Source organism: Apus apus, chromosome 1, assembly GCF_020740795.1.
Source record: "Apus apus isolate bApuApu2 chromosome 1, bApuApu2.pri.cur, whole genome shotgun sequence".
Classification (NCBI taxonomy): Eukaryota; Metazoa; Chordata; class Aves; order Apodiformes; family Apodidae; genus Apus; species Apus apus.
Window position 1 is genome coordinate 106,664,012 of NC_067282.1, and position 23,312 is coordinate 106,687,323.

The 23,312-nt window shown below is 36.3% G+C and overlaps 1 protein-coding gene across 1 annotated transcript in view; it reads right to left on the minus strand.

Annotated features, from left to right (window-relative positions):
* Nucleotides 1–23,312, minus strand: part of IL1RAPL1 (interleukin 1 receptor accessory protein like 1) — a 703,718-nt gene that overhangs the window by 254,683 nt on the left and 425,723 nt on the right. Inside the window, exons 4-5 of the mRNA XM_051608467.1 lie at nt 10,854–11,040; nt 8,844–8,997 (exon numbers count right to left, since the gene is read on the minus strand). Coding sequence (XP_051464427.1) covers nt 8,844–8,997; nt 10,854–11,040 — 341 coding nt within the window. The remainder of the gene's footprint in view (nt 1–8,843; nt 8,998–10,853; nt 11,041–23,312) is intronic.

Genomic DNA, 23,312 nt, shown 5'->3' on the forward strand with positions numbered 1-23,312 from the left:
AAGCAGAGGTATCACTGGGAATGACGAACAGTGGGAAAGGATGGTTAAAATAAGTTTGTTAATACTGAAACTTACTTTAATGTACTAAACACAAAACTTTGTATTATGTGTCAGGGTTTTATAACTCATGCTATTTTTACATTTTTCACACAAAAAAAGCCACAAGAGACTGATGACTTCTCTTCTGAAAATATACTATTAGGTAGAGATGAAGATCTGAGATATTACAAGGGAAGCACAAAAAAACAGTATAAAAAGCATTCGTAAAATAAGTCTGCAATAGTGGCCATGTCCTGGAGGAATTTTTGATAAATAACAGAAAAAGACAGCAACTAAGAAGGAGAGGTTGTTATAGAAGGTATATTACGCATGAATTAAGACCTCATCCAGAACAACAAGAATATAAACATATCACCCATAAGAAACAAGTTATTAATCAGATCTAATTTTAGGCAGAGGAAACTAAATCTTCTACAGCCCATAGGCACTGTCTTATAAGTCCTGACATCCCAACTCTGTCTACTTCTATGACTTACTGTCTATAGAGGAGCTTTCTCTCTCTAGTGACCACAGATGGTAATAATCTACAACTATTAAAGCTAGCCTTTGTGAACCCCGTATTTGGTAGAAATGTCAGAAGACCACCAGCTGGGAATCTATCTCCCTTAAACTTATGCATCCATTCTTTTGCTAAGTTGCTGCAGTTGGTTTCCTAATTCATAATTTCAACCTATAACGCACACTACATTACATCATTTGCATTTATTTTGAAGTAAAATATATGAAGTTTTGCTTACTGCTGTCTTCAGATAAGGCTGGTTTAGAATAACCCACTAAACCCATTTACAATTAATACATTAAACAAACATTTATAGAGAATGTTTTAATCAAATATCTACATAACATTCTGATTATTATTACTCAAATGCACACAGGAGATTAATTTAAAACCTTATTTTCAGCCATACAAAAATGACTACACTATAAAAGAGGATAGCTCTTTTGTAATAAAAAAAACTTGTCCAACCCACTCTTCAGCCATGAATTTGTTAAACCGAAAGGATTTATGTATTATAAAAATGCTAGGTTGGTATTTTGAACATAGTGCTTTCATAATGAGTCTATTATTTGCTTTATATTGTATTAGTCTCTGCACAGAATAATGGTAAATAGAATTTATATCTGAGTATGTTCTGAAGTAGAATTAAATTCATGATGAACAAAAAGAATAAGCATGAGATCTGCTAATTGCTAGGATCAACTGAAGCAAGAAGAGGCTGGGTGCATTCATAATGGTTCATCCCTGTCACTGTCATTAACAGTAGAAACCAAGCAGAGTCTGTTCTCAAGCTCTAAATGCTTCAAAAAAACCCCAACATCTCTTTTCTTCAATACTTTTCTCACTTAGCACTTGTTGAAAAGAAAGCGGTACATCCTTATTCAAGCACCTTTCTGCATTCCAATGTATTGAGGGAGAAAGAACATCCCTTTCAGAACTGGAAAGAACTAATGCCAATATGTTGTGGGGTGCACCTTTTGTCTTACACAGTTATAATACAAAGCTAAAACCTTCAAAGTCGCTGTTTCTTAATTTGGATTCCTTCACTCCTAGTATGGTGAGTGACTGTGTATATATAATAGCCAAATGTAGTCAGATGTGAGGCTAGGTATATAATTTAAATATAATCATTTTTTCATACTATTTATTTTCACAGGAGATTTTTCACAGGAGATTTTTCACCACTAAAATGACATATGTACGTACAGTCATTAAAGACTAATGAATACTAATTCTGTCAGAAAACAAAAGGGACAAAGATTATTCAACCAATTCCAATCTTTAAGCAATGCTAACCAAGTCACCTACTCTATAACTGTGAAACAGACAAATTGGATTCCTTTTTTTTTTTTTTTGCCTAAAAAATCTAAAGGTTTAAAAAGTCATGGGTAGCAGATGAAACAGAGTAGATTGGCCCTTTCAAGATTATTAGAGAAATATGATAAACCAAGCTGACAAAAATTTAATAATAAAAATAAACTTGCATGAATTTATATTAATTTTAGTATTGCTAAAGCTTGATTGTGAACATGAGATTAAGTATCTAAATCTAAAGCTATGCTCATTTCAGCAGGAGTTATTTTCAAGGGGACTTTAAGGGGACAAATCAACAAATAAAGACAAAAAGAGTTATCTCTGAGGAGTAAGAACGTACTAACTAGCAATGGTTCCACCTGTGAGATACGGGAGCTTATAATCTTAAACAGAATAAAAAATATTTTTGTATTTAAAACTAAAAAGTCACAGAGGCATTGAATAAGTAATATCCCAGATGCCAGTCTGATGGGATCTGTTTGCTTTATGATGTTCATCATGGAAAACAATTTGATATTGCAGTGGTACACAAATGTCTTGGTAATATAAGTACTATGCTGTTAAAATATTATTATTTCCCAAAGCTGAACATATACCCTATTAAGGATGTCACAGAAAGCAGGAATGCCTTAATTAAAATTCCACACAGAAAAGAAAAAATAGCTAATCTGACCAATCTGAAGCTATAAATGTCTACGAATGGTTTTGTACATTGCAGGACTTTTTTAGAACATGTAATTACACACACAGAACCACAGATTACACTGTCTATGTGAATATTTTCATAGAATTTTTACAAGCTTGAATAATCAGTGCATAGTTGTATTTTGCAAAGCAGATAATTTCTAATTCAGCACTCAGAAGAGCAAGAATATTGATTCAAATCACTTAGATGATAATATATTTTCAGTGTGAGATACAGATCTTCTAAAGCACATTAGAATCAAAGCAAAAAGAATTATCCTAATAAAAACCTAAAAGATACATCCGTATTATAAGAAACCATATTCTGGAACAGAAGCAAAGTATATATTTATTCATTAAAAGGAATAGGTACATAATGCTATGAAAGAGCAACTTTTTTACCATTCTTTAGAAGGAGGGAAAATAACCTTTTTCTACAGCTAAGGGATTTTCAACTTTTATAGTTGGATAAGGTGGATACCACCTATAAAGCCCATCTGGTGTTTATAAATGTGTGAATTTCCTTATTTATTTATTTTTTTAATTAAAAAAATAATTCTAAATCAGAATCTAATTCATTCCATTTTTTACTATGAGCTATTTAAGTTGCGAAGCATTGAGATTATCACAAGCATACACAACATCAATACTGAAAATAATCTCTAATAGCAATAATGGTTTCCCTGCAGATGACAGGAAGGCTGCGAAAGTGCAGTGTGTGGAAAAATAAAGGGGATCTTGAAGTTTATGATCTCCCACAGTTGCACAGAGGAGAAGTGAGGAAGGAAGGCTGCTGCCACATCTCACCAGTGTCATAGCTGTCTCACCCTGCCTGCCTTAAGTAATCCAGGAGCTGCAACTTAATTTACAGTATTGCAGTTGGTTCTATTTTTGGGCCTGTTCTTCCAACAAGCTCTTTTGAAGAGGTTCTACCTTCTACTCTAATTCATATGTGGACTATTCCATAATACTAGAAAGAGAGCTTTTCATTACTAGTTACAAAAGGCAAATAAAACTTTTTCTGTAGAATCACAGAAGCACAGAATGTGTGGGGTTGGAAGGGACCTTTAAAGGTCGTCTAGTCCAGCGCCCCCTACAGTGTACAGGCATCTATTTTGCTAGATCAGGTTGCTTAGAGCCCTATCAAGCCTGACCTTGAAAGTCTCCAGGGATGGGGCCTCCACCACCTCTCTGGGCAACCTGTTCCAGTGCTTGAGCACCCTCATTATAAAGAACTTCCTAATATCCAATCTAAATCTACCCTTATCTAGTTTAAGGCCATTACACCTTATCCCTCCCCAGCCTTCCTGTAGGTCCCTTCAGGTACTGGAAGGCTGCTATAAACTCTTCCTGGACCTTCTCCTCTCCAAGCTGAACAACCCCAGCTCTCTCAGCCTGTCTTTGTAGGAGAGGTGCTCCAGCCCTCTGATCATTTTTGTGGCCCTTCTCAGGACTCATTCCAAGAGGTCCATGTCCCTTTTGAGGTGAAGGCTCCAGAATTGTACTCCAGATGGCCACACTTCTTTCGATGTGGCCCAAGACGCAATTGGCCCCCTGGGCTGCGAGTGCACACTGTCTGCTCACATCCAACATTTTGTCCACCAGTACCCCAAGTCCCCTTCTGAAGGGTTGCTCTCTACCTTGTACAGGTCCCAGAACAGACCACTGAGGGACATCACTTGTCACCCATCTCCATCTGGACATTCAGCCTTGACAACTAGCCTCTGGATGAGACCATCCAGACAATTTCTTTTCCACCCAACAGTCCATCTGTCAAATCCGTATCTTTCCAACTTAGAGAGAAGGACGTTGTGGAAGACAGTCAAAGGCCTTGCAGAAGTTCAAATAGATCACACAGAATCAAAGAATCTTAAGGGTTGGAAGTGACCTTGAAATGACATCCGTAGGTCTTTCCTCATCCTTCTTGCATTTTAGTTTGATCAGGAGGTCTTGAGTCAGCCATGTGTGTCTCTTCACTTCCTTCCTTGATTTCTTGCATCTGGGGATTGAGATCTCTTGCGCTCTATAGAAAACATGATTAAAGATCTGCAAGCTCTGTTCTGCTCCCTTGTCCCTGAGGACTGTTTCTCAGGGGGTCCTGCTAATTAACTTCTTGAAGAGCTGAAAGTCTGCCTTCCTAAAAATCAGGGTCGTGAATACACTCTTTGTCTAACATATCTCTTAGGACTGTGAACTCCACCTGTGTGCGATTGCTGCATCCCAATCTGCTTCCAGTCTTGACAGCCCTGATCAGCTCAACTGCATTGGTGATTAACAGATCCAGTATCACGTGCCCTTGGGTATGGCAGTCTATTTCCTGGCTTAAGAAGTTATCCTCAAGGCACTCCAGGAGTCTCCTAGATTGCCTACCGCTTGCCTTGTGACTTTTTCCAGCAAATGTTGTGGTGGTTCAAATCCCCCAGCAGGACAACAGCTTGTGAGTGCGATGCATCCTGAAGCTGGAGTAAGAAGGTTTCATCAGTAGGCTCCCCTTGATAAGACAGTCTGTAGTAGACACCAACCACAAGGTTCCCCTTGTTGCTTTGGTCTCTAATTTTTATCCAGAAGCTTTTTACTTGCTCTTGGCTATTGTTTATGGACACCTCCTCACACTCAATCCATTATCATATCTTTTATCCTACCCTTTCTTCTCCAATAAGATTTGTATTATTCTTCCTTTTTTATTAAGAGAACAACACACTCCTATCAAAAACTCTGAATGTCAGTGTACTTTCAATATACTTGCAGGGTACATTCCACATATGTAGTTTTGTGCATATCTAACTTAGTATTAGGTCTGCCATTATAGTTTAAGTAGATCTATGGTGTCCATGACTTTAAAATTGGAGATTCAAACTTGTCAGCATTTGAAATAAAAAATACATACATTATGTGCATCAAATAGCACAGGAAGTCCATAAAACAGTCCATACTCTTCTATCCCACAAACTCAGCAAAGGATCATTCTCAGGACAACAGCTTTTTCTTTTGATTTAATTTATGGAACACCTACATTATCATTTGCAAAAAAGCCTGTTTACAAAAAAGACCATAGAGACATTTCTTTGAATGACTGCCTAGGCCCACATGTATTTCCAAATCTGAAGAAAAGTTTCAATGAAAACTTTTCAGAGATTTGCTACCTACTGAAATAATACTTACTTTTTATTTTATTTATCTTGTTTTGGAGAGCCAAATCAAGAACAAATTTTATGTAACTGGAGCTTATCCCTATGATTGTGTAACTCTACTCTCTGGATTTCTCCTCGCTTCTGCTAGACAGAAGGAAGTACAAGAATGTTGCTTTAATTCAGTTGCACTCTCTGCTTAACACACTGAATCCTGAATCTTGTTATGTTCATAAACAGATACCTATGATTCCTTAGGAAAATAATTAACAGTTTGATTTCTTACTAGGTAATGGCAATAATGCACAAAGATAGATCTTCATCTTCTATAGAATACTATAAATGCATACATTTATAACGTCTGGCTCATGGATTTATTGCGGCAGGGGTGGGGTTTATTCAAGTTTCTAGACAAAAGTTAGCATATTCCAGGAAAGAAATTTAGAAAGGGCAAATTTCAATCCTACTTAAAATACATAAATGGAAGCATAACACACAGAAAATGGAAAAAAATAAGTTAATTAATTTTTAATGATGGAGGCATGACTGTGGGACACCTGCCATTACCACACAAGGCAATGCTAAAGAATACAGAAAATTATTTTTTATAAGTCCTATTTTTTTAAACACATTATGAGTTTATGAACATATTGTAACTTCCCATATGTTCTGGAAAGTCTGAGACAAAATGGGAATTCTTACTTATATTTTTAAAATTCTTTTATTCTAACTAAAAAGTATATTTGACAGACAAATTTAAAGTGTCTTAGAAGAAATTTTCTCACTCCTTGTAGATCTGGGATTTATAGATGGAATTTTTCTTAGCAATGATTCACACAAACATCATCATTTAGTAATACTGCTTAAAGACATGTTGGAGACTGTATGTCAGAAAGTTACATAATTCCTTTGTTTCAATTAATTATGTTTTTATTAATACAGGAATTCTATCAACTATCAATATAAGTTTAGACTTTTAATTTGACATTTGCAATACTTATTTCTCAGTTCCTAAATTGAAGTTTAGTGCCTTTTTCAAAGTCAACAAACAGTCCCTTCCAACCCCTATTAATTCTATACATTCGTCACTCCAAGTTTTTCAGTTTACAGAGAAAGCATAAGACAGGCACCTAAAGCACGAATCACTTCCTATGAAGAACTGACAAAAAGTTTTACCACAACATCAGTATAAATGTAATATAAAATTAGTAGTACTATGAGTAAATATTTGTTCTGTTTAATCACATAATATTAAAAAGATGTTACAAAGACCTACAGTACTACCCAGGCAGTTTACTAATTTGGAGGTTGTCTTTACGTCTGTCAGGGTTTGCAGAGGTGGAAACTGAATAATTTGCTCCATATGCATTCATTCATTTTTAGCACATCGAAATCAGCCAAGTTTCTTTCTATATCTATGCACTTAAACATTAAATACTGAACTCCTACCTACACCACCAGTGATTAATCACATTTTTTTAACTACTACTGCAGATGGCAACATGCATCTGGCTCCAATGTTTTGGTTTTTTTTCTTTCTCCTTTCTGTCAGTCTGACTGAAATACTGCTGCACAGTGAAGACCCAACCATAGAGACAAGAGGGATCACCTGAGAACTGAGGGAATATGTACTCTTCAAATCCATCTATCATATATTGCAAAGATAATTGACAACCTCTTTCTGGTCGAAATTAAATTCTGGAAGACTCTGTCTCTGCTGTCTTCATATGAGAGTCAATCAGAGTATATGGATGTTTGCTGTGAAGTTAATCACTAGACAGTAATTGCCTCTCCATATTGACCATATAAATCAATTCCATACAAAATATAAATTATTATGTGATCCTGGATATAGACCTTATATAAATATGATTGATTACTTGAATTCTCTCAAACCAACATAAACAATCTGATTGTCAGACTAATCTATTGGAAGAAAATTACAACCATAATTCACTATAATTTCTGATAATGTGAAGAAAAAATGGGACATATCAAAAGAGAAAACAAGTTTTCACCCCAAAAGGAAACTTACACTTCAACTTAATGCACAAGATAAGTGTTCTTACTAATTGTTGGTGTGCAATATATTTATATATTAGATACTAAAAAGGAATAAGAGAAGGACACATAACCCTTCTTAAAGATTTGTTTCTTCAGTTATTTGGCATTTCAAAGGTTCAAGAAGTTGTGTATGCAAACATCTTTGTCAACCAGATGAATGCAGTTCACCTTGTTTGCCTGAAATATCCCGTTTCTGCTTTCTTTTAGGGAACATGCTGTGGAACTGTACTGCACTACATAGTGATGTACTCCTGTCTTCCAATTCTAAAGGCTAATTTTCTACCTTAGGTTTACATTAGCTACATTCTTTACATGTTTGTAGAACAGAGGTTAGAGGTTTGGTGAGGAGTTGTTCTGCTGCAGTGGACATTACTCATCTATGACAGATTTTATATATTGAAATGGTGGGTTTCAAATACATCTTTTCAATTGCTGCTTGCTAAATGATAGAGTTTATTTATGTTACATAATCAATCTGTGGAACTTGATACTTCAAAATGTTTTGAATAAATTAATTTTAAAAATATCAGACTAGTGGCAAATAGGTTAATTGGTAATCATGGCACATGACAGTTGAGATCAGGAAGTTCTTGAACTACAAGCTACAGAAACCTGGGAGAGAACACCAGAGGAAGCAGGCTTCTGTGCTTCAGCCATGCATTACCCATCACATATGAATCACCCATTTGCAGTGGTGTCACTGTGCTAGAGCTACTGCTTTGTGCTGTAGCACTAGCCGTTTTTATGTTCCAAGGAACTTTACCACATGAAGAAGTAAAATAGACTTCATGCTCTCTTTTCTGTTGGAGGTAGTGCTTGCTGAAGGTACTGGTTCCTTGTCCACGTTTTCCATTCAAAACAGAGACCTACCCACAAGCTTTTGCCTTAGATAAAAACTCAGACTTGTTCAAAATGTTACATATATTGCTCTGGAGAATTCAGGATAGCGTTGGTGTATCAGCTGTTCATATCTAGGCACACAACAAATTTTTGTGCAAAAGTGTTTTATGTAAGAATAATAAATCCAATACACACAAATCATAATATTGAATGCTTTTTTCTAAATATAAGAGATAGCAAAAGGCTGTAATTACCTGTAACTGTTAATTCCGTAGTTCTTCTGACAACAAAGAATCCATATTTTAACTCACAAGTGTAATTTCCAATGTCATCCTCTCTAACTTCCCGAATGACAAGAGTGTCCTTTTTAAAAACAATACTTGATCTCCACGTCTTTGATTTGCATTCCTGTTTAAAGATAATATAACACTTCAGAGACTACGTTTTTACATTTCAGTTGGAACACTGTTGATAAGGCTTCTCAAAGTCAAGACAGCTAGGCAAGAGCTCAGGCTAGTTAGGAGCTTTATGTACACTAAATATTTAAAAATCCAGTTCAGTTAAGTTGATTAAAAAGAAAAAAAGGCTACAGAATTTTATCAGCTGACTTAATATTTGCCCTCTGACAAGAAAAAGGAGTTGATTCCTGTGGTGGTTTTCTTTCAACGTTAATTTGTGCTCCTATTTAATTTACTTTTTTTGCCATTACAGTTTTATTTGTGACCCATGACTGTTATATTACCAGTAGTTATACATATCAGGGGATAATCTATATTAAATAATTTTAATTTTTAGTAAAGTTATAATTTATAAAATCAGAGAAACAGAAGAAGATGAGAATGAGAAGTGAGGTTAAGTTCTACAGTTCTTTATAAAAACATCCTAAAACCAAAGCTCTCAGAACCCTTAGCAAAAGGTGAGGTTTATATCTATGAAAATTCTATAGTATTTCAGTTTTTACTACCTAAACATTACTTGTCATGCTACAATAGAGAGTATACATTTTTAATGCATTTTCTTAACCCCCTGACAAGATCAAGTTACTTTCACCTAATTAACCTAGGTAGCATTTGAAATCGCTTTTAATATTTTTAGTATTTCTAGGTTTTCTATTTTTTTTTGTATTGCAAAACAGTATAGCCATTAGAAAAAAGGGGTAGGTTCTTTTCATAAGAAAAATGTCTTTTGATGAACTGTCACAAAATATTTTACTTGATTATCTTAGCATACTACTTGTTTATACAGTAAGGTCTTTTAAAAAATTCCAAGTGTAAGAAGTTGTTTGAGCTCATTCACACAAATACTGTCAATGACTCTTAAGAAGCCAATCTTTTCAGCCACATTTGATCAATTTTCAGGTATATATTACATTGCAAACACAAATTCAAAATTAAGTAATAATTGGTTACGTATGTCCCATCTTAGACATGCTGTTAGTTGAGTTGACCAGAAACCTTCTAGGCTGTAAGTTTAATTTACTTATTAGATAAGATAGTCTTGTGTGTACCATATTTAAATGCACTTATGTAATCAAGAAAATTATCAGAGTTAAAAAAAAATAATAATTAAATGCATACCAGCACATAGTTAAACTCAGACTTCCTATATCCACAAACATGTCTGTGCAGATAAAATACAGAGAATACAAATTTCAGATTTACTGAAGTGTTTGGGGATTTCAAATGGTATGCATTACAGTACTGAAGTACTGAATACTTCCTACAGATAGTAAGAAACCCACATCTCAAGTTGCTTTCTGTGAAAGCTCTAGTGAGCTGCTGTGGGAAACTGCCCACAGGCAGCATTATTTTTAAGAGTTTGGCCCTCAGTTAATGACATAGATATCAGTACACAATATAGATATAAAGTTATTAAAACAATGAAATCACTGATATTTGTATGTAAAATCTAATATGTAAAGATCAAACCTTTGCTGAATATTATGGTACAAAATTAAGCCATTCATTCAGGTAACAGCATGCATAGCTATCCTATTTATATTTTTCCAGATTGATTTTATGTCTGAGTTTTTAGAAACAAATGGTAACACCCATGACTGGATATTAAGAAAACAATAGCTCTAAAGTTTACTACAGGGAGTGTTTTAATCTCTCACTTATTCCATTCTATTCTGTCCTTGATTCTGTTGTCTTTTCTTCACGAATCTTAAAACAATCTAACCTTGATATCATATATAGAACGTGAAAATCATCAGAACATTGCATAATATGTTTTTGAAGATGAAAATATTTTGCATTCCTTACCTTATACCACAGAATTTCAGGCTCCCTAAATGGAAATAAAAAATCCTCAATTTCAGGGCATGAGATTTCCTTGCTTTTGCTAAGTTCGGCTTTTTCAAAATATTTCATCTTTGAATTGTAGCAGAGTCCCGTGTCATTTTCACCCACTGTCAGCGAAATGGACACTTTCATACAGTAAGTTGAGTTTCTGCAATGTAATAAAAAAGGAAATAGAAGTCTAATATATATATAAAAAAATAATTTCAATGTACATTACATAGCTTTTTTAAGTAATTACTTTCATCCTAAGCCAAAGATCAGACATGCTGGGTTTTTGTACTGTATAGCGTTTTTTATGATAATTTTACTTTTCTCAGCAATTAACTACAATATTTAAAAGGTGTTGGCCTTAGTCTGTGAATAAAGATCTATCTTCCTCTTCTGTCAAACTCCCTCTAACTTCACTGTCCTTACTGTGTGTTTAAGGACAACTTCCTCAAAAGCAAATATGTAATATAAGCTCCATATATTTACCAGTGAAACTAGACAACCAACTGGCTGACAGATACCATTGAGACAGCTCTCGTGGTGAACAGACCATGTTGTAGTACCAAAGGCAAATGCCACATTTGAATCTGGGCACCATACTGAGAGCCAACTACTCATCACATCTAACTGTTTTGAAGCGGAAGTGGTAACCTTTTTTGCAGCCTTTAATAAATGAGTCTTGTGACCCTTCCAACTACAGTATGAAGGATGGACCACTATCTGGTTACCTTAGTCTTCATCACCTATACTCCCAAGCCAAAATTTTGCTTCTGCATTACCTACAGTCTTTATTAGCTTGGGCTCTCTCTGGAAACTTCTTACTTTCTCTGTTTCTGGGTGTTGATATGCCAGGCAGCCACAGACTAGGGAAGATTGTCTTCCTCCCCACAGTTCACTATGTACTTTAATTAGGCTCAAAGACAAAATTACTTGAAATTATTTATCTTTTTTTTTTTCTTTCTTTCTTTCATTTGAGTTTCCAGGTGGGCAGCAAATGAGTGTGTAAAGTTGAGTAGTCCCCAGGAACACACTGTGACAATGCAAGATTTCTATCCTACTGTTTTGTAAATGCATTTGACCCTGATCTGCTGAAAGAGGATCCTGCAGAGAGCACTGAGGAAACATTTATTCTCTTATTTCCATTCTCAAACTCTATGCACTGATTGCTGATTTACATCAGTCGTGTGTATCAGACATAGCAGAATCTCAAAGATGGCTGCATTTTCATGTTCTTTTTAGATTTCTTAATATCTTTTTCCTCTTACTGTTCAAGAAGAGGGGACATAAATACTTATGAACAAAGAATAAAAGGAACTTAATTCAAAGAACATTAGAGTTCAGTTTTCTAGAGAATATGTAAAACCTGAAAAGGAAGATATCAAACTACTTATCCAATCAGTTAATATTCTTTAAAATGTAAATTCTGAAATGAAATTATCCTTATTATTGTGCAGCTAATCCATGGACTTGCAAGAAAAACAAACACAAAATTACCTCCTTATAATGAAAACATAATTCATTAGCCCACTCAAGAATCTGGCTGTATAAAGCAAATAAAGTTGTATAAATTTTATGCAAAGCAAAAAATGTATCCACTGAATATAGATCACTTTTCCTGCTTTTAAGCTGTTTTTACCTGTACATGCAATTTAAAATCATTCAGTACTTTAAATAACTTATTTTCATTACTGTATATTTTATTATTCCTCCATTAAGGTGCTACTTAGAATATTTCTTAATTATTTTTATTATTTATTTGAGAACATCATAAAAATTAACCTGTCAGTTTTTCCAAATTGGTAATATTATCTTTCTGTGTTTTTGAGATACCTACCTCTTGGAAACAGGGAAAAGGCCTAAATGATTCATTAAGTTCTGAGTGACAAGAGTACATTAGATGACATCCATTATTGGATGACCAAGAGCTACACACAGGGAGCAACTAGCTATTAAACTTGCACAATTAAATATTGTCTTTTATTCCTTTCCATTTGTTTAAACATTATGTTTTGTTCATGTTACTGAATCTTGTCATTTTAAAATTTATAGAAGGAACTTGAAGGGGAAAAAAAAAAACACACCAAAAAAGAATTTAACTGTCATCCCATTTTCTGAAGAGGCAAGCTAAGAAAATTGTCATATATGTTCTTTTTTCTTCCCTCAGTTTTCAGAGTGATTTGGGCAAAAACCTGATTTATATTTTTGTCTACTAAGAGCTCAGTTCTGCAACAGTGGCAATGTCAATTGCCAAAGCTGGAATTCCTTCTGAGGCACATCCAAGTTTCCATCGCAACAGCAGATCCTTTACCAGATGCAGCTTAGGCTTCCTGCTCTGTAAAGGAGAGAGGTATTTTGGAAATATTTTAGATTGTTTAAATCCACTGTTTGAAGAAAAAGTTGTTATTTGATGACTCAAAGTTGCGTGTCTCTGTGATTTGAGTTGCATGGATTTAAACCTCCTTCAGAGAGAAGCACAAAGTGACAAAGTTTTAAGGTGATTATGTGCCAAAATGTCAGACATTTTGGGTGGATACTTTGCTAGCTGAGTTCCCTAACAGAATTTTCCCTAAAAACCCCAAAATATAATCAAAATAATTTGAAACTCCAGATGCCACTGGTGACACAAGCTCTTATTGTAACCCTAAATACTGAGTACGCTGTAAATTTGACTCAGCTTGTACTCTACACAAGAAACCAAGGCTGTTGGGTTTAACAAAACTCAAAAAGACTAACACAAAAAGCAGAGCAACACAAACAGTATGAGCAAAGAAAACTAAGTTAATGGGCTCACAGAACAGAAAAAAAATTACACAATCCCTAAGTGAGAATGAAGAAGAAGAGATGAGTTTGCTGATTATAGCTGGAGCGTGATAGGTACAGAAGATGTTGAGACCGTCAGCTAGCAAAGAGCATAGCAGGTAGCAGAGTCCTGCAGCAAGCATGCATATACTACAGAAGGTGAAAAATGCTCATGTGCTAGAACTAAGAAAATTTTCCATATGTCTTTTACGGGAGGCACCAGATCAAACAAACAAATAAACAAGCCCATGTTTTGAGTTGAAGGAACTCAATGTTACTTTCATTATTAAAAGCAAATACTCCTGACAGTTTTTCTCCTTTTATTCTATTTGGACCATATCAGTGGTCCAAACTGTGAATACTTGTCAGTAGGCAGCTACACTTCAAAACAGTACCAGTCTAAAACATCAAACCTCAGGTAAAATTGTGTATAACATTGTTATAACACGTAACACATAAAAAATAAAAGCCAGTGTAAATTCTATACAAAACCAAACTAAAGAAAATAGGGAGGTGACAATATTGCTAAAAGTCTCATAGTCAGCATAATGTTGAATATTTAATAGTTGTTAATACACTACAGACTCAACCAAGTTGCTTATTTCTGTGTCTTGGAACAGAAGAAAGAACAATTAATCTGAAATATCTTCATTTCCTTTTTGATACAGATAATGAAGACAATCATCCTAGAATATTAACAATATTAAGTAATCGGTTTTGTTCCATTATTTACCACTCACAAGTGATACCATGTTGCTGAATGTAGCTGCTATATTTAATGCAGTAACAGATACATTTCATCTGCATTTAGTTAAATTCAAATGCTACAATATTATTAATACCTTTGCCATACATAAATAAACATATCATAATTCTAATTATATCTGACTTGGTACATTTTTGTACGACCATTACATTTAAAAGTGTCTAAAACGGCAACCTGACCATCTACTGATTTACAGATTTATATTTCAGCAGTGAAGAGCCTGTGGGACAGGGAGAGTCAGAAACTAAGAATCTTAATATTTAAAGATTTTTTTACCCATGATGTCTGATCTCAGATTTTATCTATTCTCAATCTACTGTGATGTGATTGCTTTGGGAAAATGGCAACCTGAATTGACTAAACTAACTGTGCTTTAACTCACTTATTGCATGATGCTTCTGGGGGGTTATTTTGTTTGTTTCCTTGCCTGTTTTTTGTGAGGGTTTTTTTTTGGGATTTTGTTTGTTTGTTTGGGGTTTTTTTTTCTTGATTTTTTTGTTTGTTTTGATTTTCTACATAGGCCAATATGAAGAGCTGACAAGTTAGTCACTTCATTAATCCTTAATCTGTCCAATCACAAACATTTAAAAGTGCAAAATTAGCTAGAACCTTTTCCTGCACAGAAGCAAACTTTTTCAATTACCTATTTTATTAAATAGATTTTCAAGCTCTAAAAAAATCAGATCTAAATCATATAAAATGCAAAAAAAGAAGAGACATGAAGCTGTTTGTGGATTTTTATTTAAGACAACAAATCCATTTAAATTAGATTTGTCTGAAAAAAAATTAAAGTAGCAGGTATCTTCTCAGAGAGAAAAGAACAAGAGGAGGAGCAAGAAGAGGAGACACAAGGGGGAAAGCAGACAAGATGACACAGAGAATAAGAACAGTTTCTCTAACTTTTAACACCCAGAATATTGACAGTTCCACTTGAAGGAATTGCTTAGAGAACTAGATACTTAAAGTATAATTAATTTCTAAAATAGAACTGTAAAATGGACAGATGGGGTACTATTATGAAGCTTCACTTCTTTTCTGCATTGAATAAAACCTAGTAATTGTCAGTCTCCTCTTCAGCCTCTCCAGAGAGAACTTGGTGGTGGATTTATACAGCTCAGTGCTCCCCAGACAGCATCCTTCATCATCCCTATTCATGATCAACAGAGGGAAACTGGGACTCTATGTTTTACTTGCTCACTCTGGTGCTTTGCTATGCATAGTCTCCATGAGCAGGACAATTCAGGGGCGTATAGTCTATAGCTTACACAAAAGACAGACTGTCTCTGAGACTAGAAAGAAGTGCTTTTTGAAAAGTCCTCACCAAATCCTTGAGGAGGGAATTTTAACCCAACTCTTGCTTTGTTTTGTTGTGTTGTGTTTTGTTTTGTCATAGAGTGCACCTGACTTGCTTTGTGTGTGAAGAAGCAATTCCTTCCATCAAAGGTGTGCAGGATAAAAATGTCTTCATCTGATATACAAAGGTGGCATTCAAAAGAGTGATGAACAGGGCAAATAGACCTCTCTTGATCCTGGCATTGATCATCAGGCACATCTTTCAGCAGTTTTAAATAATATATACTGGAACTGCAGTACAACAATACCCATGAATGCAGCCAGATCCCTAAGAATGTTTTTCACTTAAGACAGCAGTCATAAGTCTTTGCATTCCTCTGCATAAGCTTTATTTCTCCTTCACTTTCAAGGGATGTAATACTTGTAGTACATGGCGTGACATGATGCTAGATTTTTGCAGGGTATATTAAACATGATGACTAATCAGGAAGTTGACTGGCAGTGGAGCAGATACATTCTTTCAGTGTATAACATGACACCAACTTCCATTTTTAAACTTTCAGTGGCATTTCTAGAAAAACTCCAAGCTTTGCAATAATAGAGATCAATTGTTTGTATTGAGTTAAGTTATAATATTACGCTGTTTACCAGGGTAAACAAAGTGGACAGCAAACAGGAAGTAAAAAAATGTCTCTTATGTTTCCTCTAATTATAGAAGCTCAATTGGCAAAGTAACTTTATTTCCAGCTCCTCCTAAACTGGACAATGAACACAAAGTCTGAGAAATATCTTTTCTTCACAGCATTTAAAGTTTTAATAGGTAAACTTGGCCATGTCAATATTCACTTTCTGTAAGTGGTCCATCCCATTTCAGGGGAAAACTTTTGTTGACATCACCAATTAGTTTTTTCATGTTTTTGTAGACTCAATTCAGTCCATTTGCAGTCCAAGTAACTTCAGTTAGAGCTATTCAGATGCCTGAAAGCTGGAGAGAAAAGCATTCGTTCAAGAGAAAAACAAAACCACTTTATTGATAAGCTACTTGCACTCTTGGCCAGTGGCTCCAAAAGCTCTTTGTAAGCTTTAAAACTTTTACACACAAAAAAAATAAATTAAAGCCTTTAGATAGAAGTGGGGTTATTTGAGGACGTGCCTGAGGCCTTGGGCTGCATAGCGGGGGAAGAAGGCCAGTGTACCCTACTGCAGAGAGAATTGCTGCCACACAGTGACGTCCTCTTGGTGATGGATGATGCCCTCAGCAGTCTGTGGCTTCTGGACCATTTGTGCAGAATAACACTTTCCAAACTTTTTATGCAAGGTTCTTTTTCATTGTTGTTCCCCCCACCCCACCCTCTGGGATGGCTGGCTCCCACATTCTCTGGCTCTGGCAGCTGAAATCACAGATTGCCTTTTCCAAAAAGCTTCCAGAGCCAACAGAGCTGCAAGTGCTGGGGCAGTGCTGCAGGAGGCGGGGAGGGGAGAAGAAAAGTAGAGGGAGAGGGACAGAAGCTGGCTGGAATTTTCCTCTGTGTCTTAGAAATTATCTTCTGCTTCCACACCCCAGAGGGCCAACCCAGTTTGAAAACTGCTTTTGACCTCAATTGAATTACATAAGCACTGATTTCTTCCCTCAAGGATCACCTAATTATGTGCATGATACTATAAAATAACCCACTGTACACGAGCCTCCAGGACTATTTGAATATCAATGCTCTGCAAAATACTTGATTTAATATGTTTGAAATAATCACACCAGAAAATACTTTTCATTTTTAATGCCTGCTTCCATCCTTGGAAGCCAAAATTTTCCCATTTTATCTTCTTTTCATATGAGTGGTACATGTGGTCATCCCAACTCTCCATTGCTCCCAAAAGAGAATGTCAAGGTACAAAACCTAACTGCATTAGAATAATGGTTTCCTTGTGTTTGAGAGAACTGCTGACTGATGTGAAAGACCTTTCATTGATGTTCCGGACAACAAAAATAAAATACAAATTAGTCTTTAGAAGTGGATTTTAATTTTCTCATCCTTATAATAACTTAAAGCTTTTTTTGTGTGAAAAAAAAAAAAGAAAGCAGCATACACTTTTATGTTATTGACTTCGCTTTATGATCTCTGTCTTTTTTAAAGTCTAAGTGAAACTTACCCCTTTGTGAGAGCTGAAATCAGTCTGACATTGATTTCCACTTTTTAATAAAACCTCACTTTCATAGCACAAAATACATGAACAAAATTATGACAATAATCTTAGTTAAGAACTTGTACTGGAATTACATGGAAGGTGTAATTGCATAAAATTAACTAAAGCTTCCTTTTAGATAAATTAAAAACAAAACAAAACAAAAAATCCATATTCTTACAGTACAGTGATATCTAAATATTCTTGTAATGCAACTCTGTGCTCCCACAGCATAGAAATATATAAAAAATGTTTTATTTGAAATGGAATCTCTCTTTCAGATAAGTTTTAAGTAAAACTCCCATATTCTAACACCATATATTCCCATAGTCTACTTCTCTGTACACACAAATACATCTGTGTAAATCAGTCGTATGGGTATATTAGGGATTGCAGTGACTGTAAAACTAATCAGAGAAAGTATGTGATTTAAGAAAGTTGCCACATAGAAGTTTTCAAAGGTTTATGTTATTCACTTCAAGTACAGTCCAATTTGTAAAACAACTTTCTACTAAAATACTTGGTATGTGAACTTCCTCAGATAATAACATTTTTATATGGATTACAGGTATAAATGTAAGAGATTGTTAAAAAGGTCGCCAACTGATAAAAAAAAAAAAATCATTGCACTGCACAGAGTATATAGGTGAATATAATATGGATTACCACTAGTCTAAATTTAATAGCATATTTAATATTTTAGTGCTGCTTACAAATCTAGTGCTAAATTAACTACTCACTTCAGTGAGGCTTCCCAGGATAGCTAGTGCAGAAATTTTAGGCCAGTGAGTCATGAAGGACTAAAATGGAGATGTGTCAGAACGATACTAAATGTTTTCTCTGCAGCAAATCAATGTATATTCCTAAAAGATATAGAAGTATGAAGAGCTGTGGTAAGTATGCCCTTATAGATGAAAATCCCTTTATCTTTCTACAAGACTGCACTAGTGAGATAGTACCTTAGCATGAAATGCCTCTGGGTAGACTATCTCCTCATAATTCAGGAGATTATGGCAATTGCTTTTTCTTGGGAAACAGTAATCATGAAGAACAGTAATTTTTATACCTTACTTAGCACCATATGCCAGAATAGCAGATATGCAGTACCATGGCTTCTTTGGAAAATGTCAAGTTAAAAAGTTTAATGCTTTCTTCATCTCTGTCTTCAAAACTGATGACAGGCTTGAGCACCGCCAGAGCCCTGGGCTGGAGAACCATGACTGTGCAAATTAAAATCTCCCAATCAGCCCTGAACTTGCTGTGCCAGCTGAATCCTTTTAAGTTGATGGGGCCTGATTGGATTCATCCAAAGATACTTAAAAGAGCTAGTGGAGGTCATAGCAAGACCTTTCTCAATGATTTTTTCAATGCTCTTGGGAATCTGGAGAGGTACCACTTGACTGGTAGCTGGCAAATGTTGTCCCAATCTTCAAGAAGGGCAGCAGGGATGATCCTAGTAATTATAGGCCTGTTAGTCTCACCTCAGCGCCTGGTAAGATTATGGAGAAGATTATTCTGGGAGCTATTGAAAAACACCTAAAAGACAACACAGTCATTGGTCCCAGACAACACAGGTTTGTTAGGGGAAGGTCCTGGTTAACTAATTTGACTTCTTTGTATGACAAGGTTACCCACCTAGTTGACCAAGGGAAGCCAGTTGATGTAATCTTTCTGGATTTCAGAAAGGCCTTTGATACTGTCTCTCACAGCAACCAGCTGGAAAAGCACATAATGCATTGGGTGAGAAATTGGTGGATGGGTTGAGCTCAAAGGGTCACACTAACTTGGGTCACATCAGGCTGGCAACTGGTCAGTAGCAGGGTTCCACAGGGATCCATCTTAGGGCCAGTACTCTTTATTATATTCATTAATGACTTAGATGCAGGACTTGAAGGCCTACTTATTAAGTTTGCAGACAATACCAGACTGTGGGGAGCGGTTGACAAGCTTGAGGGCAGGGAGGCCCTGCAGAGGGATCTGGACAAATTAGAGAGCTGGCCAATTGCCTATTGCATGAAGTTTAACAAGGAGAAATGCCGGATTTTGTGCCTGGGACAAGGTAACCCTGGATTTACATACAGTCTGGGGAGCGAGAGGCTGGAGAGCAGCCCTGCAGAGAGGGATCTGGGGGTTCTGGTCGACAGCAAGTTGAGCATGAGCCAACAGTGTGTCCTAGCAGCCAGGAGGGCCAACTGAGTCCTGCGGTGCAACAACCACAGCATAGCTAGCTGGTTGAGGGAGGTGATTGTCCCACTTTACTCTTCACTGGTGCAGCCCCATCTTGAGTACTGTGTGCAGTTTTGGGTGCCACAGTACAGAAAGGATATAAAGCTACGGGAAAGTGTGCAGAGGAGGGCCACGAGGTTGGAAAAGGGTTTAGATGGGAAGCCGTATGAGGAGAGGCTAAAGGCACTTGGTCTGTTCAGCCTGTAGAAGAGGAGACTGAGGGGAGACCTCATTGCAGCTTACTGCTTCGTCATTAGGGAAGGAGGAGGAATAGGAGCTGACCTCTTCTCTCTGGTGACCAACAGTAGGATCTGAGGGAATGGTAAGAAGATGTGCAGGTCGGATATTAGGAAGAGATTCTTCACCCAGCGGGTGGCGGAGTTCTGGAATGGGCTCCTGAGGGAGGCAGTAATAGCACCGAGCCTGACAATATTCAAGAAGCATTTGGACAATGCCCTCAGGGACATGGTGTGAACTTTGGGGTTGTCCTGTTCTGGGGAGGGAGTTGAACTTGGTGATCCAGGCCGTCCAAGGAAGTAGCTGAGTCACCATCCCTGGAGACATCTAAAAGGACTGATGTAGTGCCAGGGGACAGGGTTTAGTGGTGGACATGGCAGAGTTACGGTAGTGGTTGGACTTGATGATCTTGAAGGTCTTTTCCAACTGGAGTGATATTGTGATACTGTGTGATAGCTCTCTCAGCCTATGCTCAAAGGTGAGATGCTCAGTTTCCTTAATCATCTCTGTGTGTCTTCATTGGACTGTCTCCAGTCTGTCCACATCTGTCTTGCATTGAGGAGCCCAGAACTGGACACCAAGTATAACCTCACCAGTGCTGAAAGGAGATAAACTCCCTCAATAAGCTTGTGATACTTTTTGTAATGCAATCCAGGTTGTCATTAGCCTTCTTTGTTGTAACAGTACATGGGTGGCTCATGTTCAGCTTTGTTTCCATCAGGACCTCTAGGTCCTCTTCTGTAAAGCTGCATGTTATTCACAGAATCGCTTTTTTAATTTTTTGGGGAGGGTTTGTTTGTTTTGTTTTGTTTTGTTGTTTCTTTGGGTTTTTTTACTGGCAAGAAGAGGAACTTTTAAAGGGAAATACCTTATTTTGAGGCTTCATATAAAAGGAACATAATAAAAGAACAGTTGGGATGAGAATGAATGAAAAAAAACCAAACACCTTACTTGTTGAAGCCAGAGGCCCTTAAAATTATGTCTACCATTTGGTGCAATAGTGTGTGCCCGAGCAGCTGTGCCTACGCAGGGTTCTGTGTTCAGAAGCAACTGAGCATTACTATTTCCTGATGACTCAGAAGGTCAACAAATATTGGAATGTCTTTTACCACCAAACCATCTCTTTTGCAAGTGCAATCCACCTTATTTATAGTACTAAAACTGAAAGCACTATTGGAAACAAAGATGATGGCTGAATGTTTTTCCCTCCCTTTGCTTGATAAATTAGCACATACACAACATACAGTTCTCAACCAGATCTACAGGAGGACAGACTCAAATGCTAAGTTAGATTCTTCTGTTCATCTCTTAATCAGCTGCATAAAGTATGTCCTTTGAAAGTTTCTTTCTTGTTGCTGAATGATCAGACATTTATCTCTTGTTAAGTCTGCATGAATGTGTTCTTTTCTGAATAGAGATTTCTCATGTTCCATTATCAGAGTTACCCATGACAGGTAGATATGGACAGAGATATCCAACAATTGCAAAATTTATTGTTGATATTAGAAGAATGACCTTTGCATATCAATAAAATTTCTTTGAAATTCTTTCCATAACTCTGTCCCATATCTACCCAGTAAAAAAAGGCAATAAGAATTACGTGCTTTGAAACCAGACACTAAACAAGAGAAAAATCATCACATTTATTAGGTTACTGCTTCAAGGTTAACTATTTCTGAGCATACTGATGCCAAAATTCTGGAAATTCTCAAATGAAACTGCATTACAAGTCTCAATTTAAAAAGCAAATAATTCCAATACTTATAACTCCTACATTTGTTAAGAAACACTTTTATTCTTGTTTTTAACTTTACTTTGCTATGAAGAAATAAAAATTAATAAATCAGTCTTCCATACTAGAAGCAGAATTAGAGAGAAGAAGGTCTCTCAAGTAGTATGACATCACACAGATGAAAGTAAGGCACCACTGCGTGCAGATTGACCTAGAACTCAATAGAAATTACCAAGTTTCTGCAAAAAAAAAGAGTTGGCAAAAATGTTGGCAATGCTCAATCTGCCACAAAAGCAGAACTTCAGAAAGGTGCAAGAATTGCATTAAATTTGTACAATTTCATACCTCAGAGGAAGTCCTGAATTCCCAAGTAAGAAATTTACATGATGAAAAGGGAGCAGGATTTGAATACACAGATCAATAAACACAGGAATATACTACATATTGGATTTGTCTTTCATCCAAGGACCATAAAACACATGGGAAATTTATCTACTAACTGTTCACATAAACAGCTTTACCACAAAATAGTTTCCCAAACTGCCTCAGTGGGATCTGTATTGACAAAATAAATATTTTTAGTTCACTCCAATTTTAAGCTCTAAAACACGATCCTTATCTTTTTAGATTGTTGCTGATGATCATAGCCATGGAAACTCAGGAAACTGAAACCAGAACTCAAATTGTATTGGTGTTATGTTCATGTCACCAGAATCCCTGAAGTCAAGTATAGGTAAGCAAACACTTCCACCCACTCCAGCTTATAGTGTTATGTCTCTGTCCAGAGCTTCTTTCCAGTCTCCCTGTCTGCCCTTAAATGTACTAAAAACCATCTTTATGTCCACACATTCAAAGAAAATAGTAGAAATGCAGGCATCAAAGCACCAACTCTGTACTCAAACCATAACAACTCTTTTGCCAATGACAGCACGTCACTGTTTCTTCCAAAGCTGTCACCATGAGAAACTGGTGTCTGTAGAGCACCTCCTGAAAATGTGATACATGTATCTGCATGTTATCCAAAGTCTCCAAGACTGTAAGCATAAAAATAAAAAACTTCACAGAGAAGGAAACAGAGCACAGTGAGCCGTTTTAGGCTCCCCTGGAATAATTTTAACTCCTCTCAATGCCAGGTTTGCCTCTCCAGTGCCTGGCCCCAAGCAGAACATGATGCATTTGAGAATTCAGCAGACCCTCG